The sequence below is a fragment of the Heptranchias perlo genome, chromosome 20, assembly GCF_035084215.1.
Source record: "Heptranchias perlo isolate sHepPer1 chromosome 20, sHepPer1.hap1, whole genome shotgun sequence".
Taxonomy (NCBI): Eukaryota; Metazoa; Chordata; class Chondrichthyes; order Hexanchiformes; family Hexanchidae; genus Heptranchias; species Heptranchias perlo.
In genome coordinates this window covers 24,368,614-24,373,652 of record NC_090344.1, presented here as the reverse complement: position 1 = coordinate 24,373,652, position 5,039 = coordinate 24,368,614, and the positions used below count along the sequence as shown (strand labels likewise).

Here is a 5,039-nt window from a genome sequence, read left to right as displayed (position 1 = left end):
ACTGAGATGAGGAGAAACTTCTTCACTCAGAGGGTGGTAGTTCTGTGGAATTTGCTGCTCCAGGAAGCTGTGGAAGCTACATCATTAAATAAATTTAAAACAGAAATAGACAGTTTCCTAGAAGTAAAGGGAATTAGGGGTTACGGGGAGCGGGCAGGCAATTGGACATGAATTTAGATTTGAGGTTAGGATCAGATCAGCCATGATCTTGTTGAATGGCGGAGCAGGCTCGAGGGGCCGATTGGCCGACTCCTGCTCCTATTTCTTATGTTCTTATGTTACCTCCAGAGTTGATGATTCCAATGGTCTGCTGTCGGGCTACCCATCTTCCACCCTTCATATACTTGAATTCATCCAAATCTCTGCTGCCTGCATGTTAACTCGGACCATGTCCCGTTCTACCATCACTCCTCTGCTCACTAACTTACATTGGCTCCAGTTCCGGGAACGCCTCGATTTTAAAATTCTCATCCTTGTGTTGAAATCCCTCCATGGCCTCGCCCTTATCTCTTTAACTTCCTACAGCCCAACAACCCTCAGAGATCACTGTGTTCCTCTAATTCTTGCCTCTTCCATATCCCTGATTTTAATCGCCCCACCATTGGTGGTTGTGCCTTCAACTGTCTACGCCCTAAGCTCTGGAGTTCCCTCCCTAAACCTCTCTGCCTCTTTTCCTCTTTCTCCTCTTTGGAGACGCTCCTTACAACCTACCTCTTTGATCAAGCTTTTGGTCACCTGTTCTAATATCTCCTTATGTGGCTCGGTGTCAAATTATGTTTGTTAATCGCTCCTGCAAAGCGCCTAGAGACGTTTTACTACCTTAAAGAAGCTATATAAATGCAAGTTGTTTTTTTGTTGTTGCGTCAGAATATATAGGATTCTGTGAGAGTGAAACAATATACAAAGGGATACAATGGGCTATAGACATTCAGGAAGTCGCCAGAATGTTACCGGGGTCTGTGAGAGTGGGTTATTATATAAAGGGGTACAATGGGCTATAGACATTCATGGAATCACCAGAATGTGTCATCATTTACAGGGGTCTGTGAGGGTGTGTTAATATATAAAGGGGTACTAAGGGCTGTAGGTATACTGAGAGCCTCTGTATTGTGTCGGTATGTACGCGGATCTGTGAGAGCGGGTTAATATATAAAGGGGTATCAAGGACTGTCGACATTCAGGGAGTCCCCAGATTGTGTCAGTATGTTCAGGGGTCTGTGAGAGTGAGTCGATATTTGCAGCGGTACCAGGGACTATAGACATTCAAGATGTACCCAGATTATGTCAGCATTTATCGGGGTCTGTGGGAGTGATTCAATATTTACAGGCATACTAGACAGCAAACATATTTATACAGTCCACAGATTGCGTCAGGAATCGCAGTAGCCGAACAATATTTTTAGAAATATCCAGAGCCTTTATCATTGTCTGTAGGAATATTCGCAGGGAAATCCATAGACTATGCGAATATTTACAGTAGAATCCAAAGACAGTGCCATTTTTGCAGGTAGATCCAGAGACTGTCCCAATGTTTACAAGAGGGTCCATAGGCTTGCCGATATTGACATGGTATCGAGAGATTGTAAAAATATTCACCGGATGATCTCCAAACTGAATTGTAGAATAGTTCAGTTTTCATCTCAGTGTAAGCTCAACCCTTGAGAATTGGTTAGAAACTCTCTGAAACTAAACGATTTCACTCGGAAATAATCTGCAATTTGTAAATGAAGCTGCTCTGGCTTCACATCCGTGCTGTCAGACTGCGGGTCTCATAGTTTCGGTTCTTTCAAACATTTATTTAAATAATATACTGGGCTTTGGGCATTCTATCTGTGTAATATTTGGTTAAATATATTTTGTGATATAAAAATTGTTGGATTTAAAGTTATTAACTGAATCTGTTTGTTCAGCGAGTGTAATTAATATCAGTCTCCATCGGCCCTAATTGTGTCATTGAAGTGTTTCTCTCTGCTATAAATAATAGACTTCTTTCAACATGTTCTCCCATAGTGTCAGTTGGAGCATAACCTCCGGCACTAACAGAGATCAGCGGCTCTACAGAAAGGGAAAGCAGAGATGGGAATCGAAGAGCAATAGATTGGAATGTTACAACAATGGGTCGGAATCTGAGAATAATAGATTGGAATGTTACAACAATGGGTCGGAATCTGAGAATAATGGATTGGAATATTACAACAATGGGTCGGAATCTGAGAACAATAGATTGGAATATTACAACAATGGGTCGGAATCTGAGAACAATAGATTGGTCTAGTCCATTCTGGGTTTTTCAATATCTGCATGACGATTATGATTCAATATCAATAGAGTGGTGGATATTTTATGCGCTTATGGGGATAAAAGTAATTTATTATCCTCTCCTCGTTGCTGTTGGTGTTCCTGGTAAGTCTCTGTATCCAGTTATTAATTCTATGAAACATTTTTCTCTTTATTACTGTTCTTGTCATTCCCTGTCCAACACTCGCTGCTGTTGGTGCGCCTGGTAAGTATCTATATCGAGCTTAATATTTAGAGGCGGTACCCGCGATGGGAGATATATTGATACGGGGAACAGGAGTGGGAAATATATTCACGCAGGTTTTCTGAATGTGAGATTTAAGTTACAATGTGTCCTTGGGGTGTGTAAGTATTTACAGGGGATCCAGAGATGGTGCTAATATTTACAGGGGTTCCAGAGACGGCACGAATGTTTACAGGAAATTCATAGATAGTACAAATATTTACAGGGGATCCAGAGGCGGTACTAATATTTACAGAGGGTCCAGAGGCGGCACGAATATTTACAGGAGATACAGAGATAGCATAAATATTTACAGGGGATCCCGAGATGGTGATTATATTTACAGGGGATCCAGAGGCGGCGCTAATATCTACAGGGAATCCATAGATGGTACTAATATCTACAGGGAATCCATAGATGGTACTAATATTTACAGGGGATCCAGAGATGGTAGTAATATTTACAGGGGATCCAGTGACGTTACTAATATTTACAAGGGATCCAGCGACGGTACTATTATCTACACGGGATCCACAGACGACACGAATATTTACAGGGGATCAAGAGACAGCACTACAATTGACAGAGAATCCAGAGCTGTTACTCATATTTACATTGGGTCCAGAGACGGTACTAATATTTACATTGGGTCCAAAGATGATACTAATATTTACAGAAAGATATAGAGAATGTATTAATATTTACTGGCGATGCAGAGTCAGAACTAATATTTACAGTTGATCCAGAGGCAGTAATAATAATTGCAGTGGGATCAAGATATAGTACTAATATTTACAGGGGATCCAGAGATGGTACTAATATTTAAAGGGGATCAAGAGACAGTACTGTTATTTACAGGGGATCCAGAGATGGTGCTAATTTTAACAGGAGATCCAGAGACACTACTAATATTTCGAGCGGATCTAGAAATGGTGCTAATGTTTACAGGAATCCAGAGACGGTACTAATATTTACAGGAACCCAGAGATGGTGCTAATATTTACAGGGGATCCAAAGATGGCACCAATATTTACAGGAATCCAGAGACGGTACTAATATTTACAGGAATCCAGAGACGGCACTAATATTTACAGGAATCCAGAGACGGCACTTATATCTACAGGGGGTCAAGAGAAGGCACTAATATTTACAGGAATCCAGAGACGGCACTAATATTTACAGGAATCCAGAGACGGCACTTATATCTACAGGGGGTCAAGAGAAGGCACTAATATTTACAGGGGGTCCGAGCCTCATGAATAATTTCCTTGTTTATTTATCTTCCTTACAGTTAACTTATTGACGATTCTGATCATGTCTCGGGGAAAGTGCGGTCTCTCGAAATGTGTCACTCGCTACCTGGTGGCGATGGCAGAGGCGGATCTACTGGTCGTTATCACCGATCTGATACTCAGGCAGATTCCGATTGCTTATATGTTTCACTTTCAGTTCGTGAAACGGTCCATTCCTGTGTGTAATATCCACGCCGTCCTGCTTTTCGCAGCCACAGACTGTTCTGTCTGGTTCACCGTCACTTTCACCTTTGATCGATTTGTGGCCATTTGTTGCCAAAAGCTGAAAACTAAATATTGCACGGAAAGAACGGCGGCTGTGGTTCTCGGAACCGTAACTGTACTGAGCTGTTTGAAGAATATTTTCTGGTACTTTATGTTCACGGGTCGGTATATGCTTGTCAATGAACCCTGGTTTTGTGATGTAACACTCAATTTTCTGTATTCACGTGTGTGGGCAGCAATCGAACTCCTTTATTATATCCTCACTCCGGGGGTCCCATTTGTTCTGATTCTACTGCTCAATGCCTTAACCGTCAGGCACATCTTAGTGGCCAGCAGAGCCCGCAGGAGACTCAGAGGCAACAGCAGTGGGGAGAATCCCAGAGACCCAGAGATGGAGAACCGAAGGAAGTCCATCATTTTACTGTTTGTTATCTCAGGAAACTTTATACTGTTTTGGGCGCTGTATATGGTGTTTTCTATATGCAACCGGATATATTATTTAGGGTATTCTTCTGTATATCTACATTCCTTTGTACAAGAAATAGGACTCATGCTTCAGCTTCTGAGTTGCTGCACGAACACTTGTATTTATGCCGTGACACAGACTAAATTCAGAGAGCAGTTGAAGAATGTGGTGAAATATCCCTTTACTGTGATTGTTAATTTCATTAAATAATTGGAAGATGTGAAGCAGAGTCAGTGCTTTGCCATACGGTGTCTGAATCTCTCTACCAGGCTACGGCACTGCAAACACTGTATATTCTGCAATCAGAGAATCGTTTATCAACTGAGGCTATTTGTACAGCATTTTACAGCGTTTCTCAGTTAACATCTGGGAACACAGGAACATAGGAACAGGAGTAGGCCATTCAGCCCCTCGTGCCTGCTCGGCCATTTGATAAGATCATGGCTGATCTGTGACCTAACTCCATATACCCGCCTTTGGCCCATATCCTTTAATACCTTTGGTTGCAAAAAGTTATCTATCACAGATTTAAATT

The 5,039-nt window shown here is 41.8% G+C and overlaps 1 protein-coding gene across 1 annotated transcript; it reads left to right on the top strand.

Moving 5' to 3' along the window:
- The first annotated feature begins 2,156 nt into the window (after positions 1 to 2,156).
- On the top strand, positions 2,157 to 4,714 carry LOC137335983 (probable G-protein coupled receptor 139). Its single transcript, XM_068001487.1, has 2 exons — positions 2,157 to 2,403; positions 3,813 to 4,714. Exons 1-2 carry the CDS (start codon positions 2,157 to 2,159, stop codon positions 4,712 to 4,714), a joined length of 1,149 nt encoding a protein of 382 aa, XP_067857588.1.
- The last annotated feature ends 325 nt before the right edge of the window (positions 4,715 to 5,039 follow it).

Coding starts and splice junctions, on each gene's coding strand:
- LOC137335983 (XM_068001487.1), top strand. CDS start 2,157: ATGGGTCGGAATCTGAGAATAATGGATTGGAATATTACAACAATGGGT. Junction 2,404..3,812: donor CGTTGCTGTTGGTGTTCCTG/GTAAGTCTCTGT, acceptor TCTTCCTTACAG/TTAACTTATTGACGATTCTG.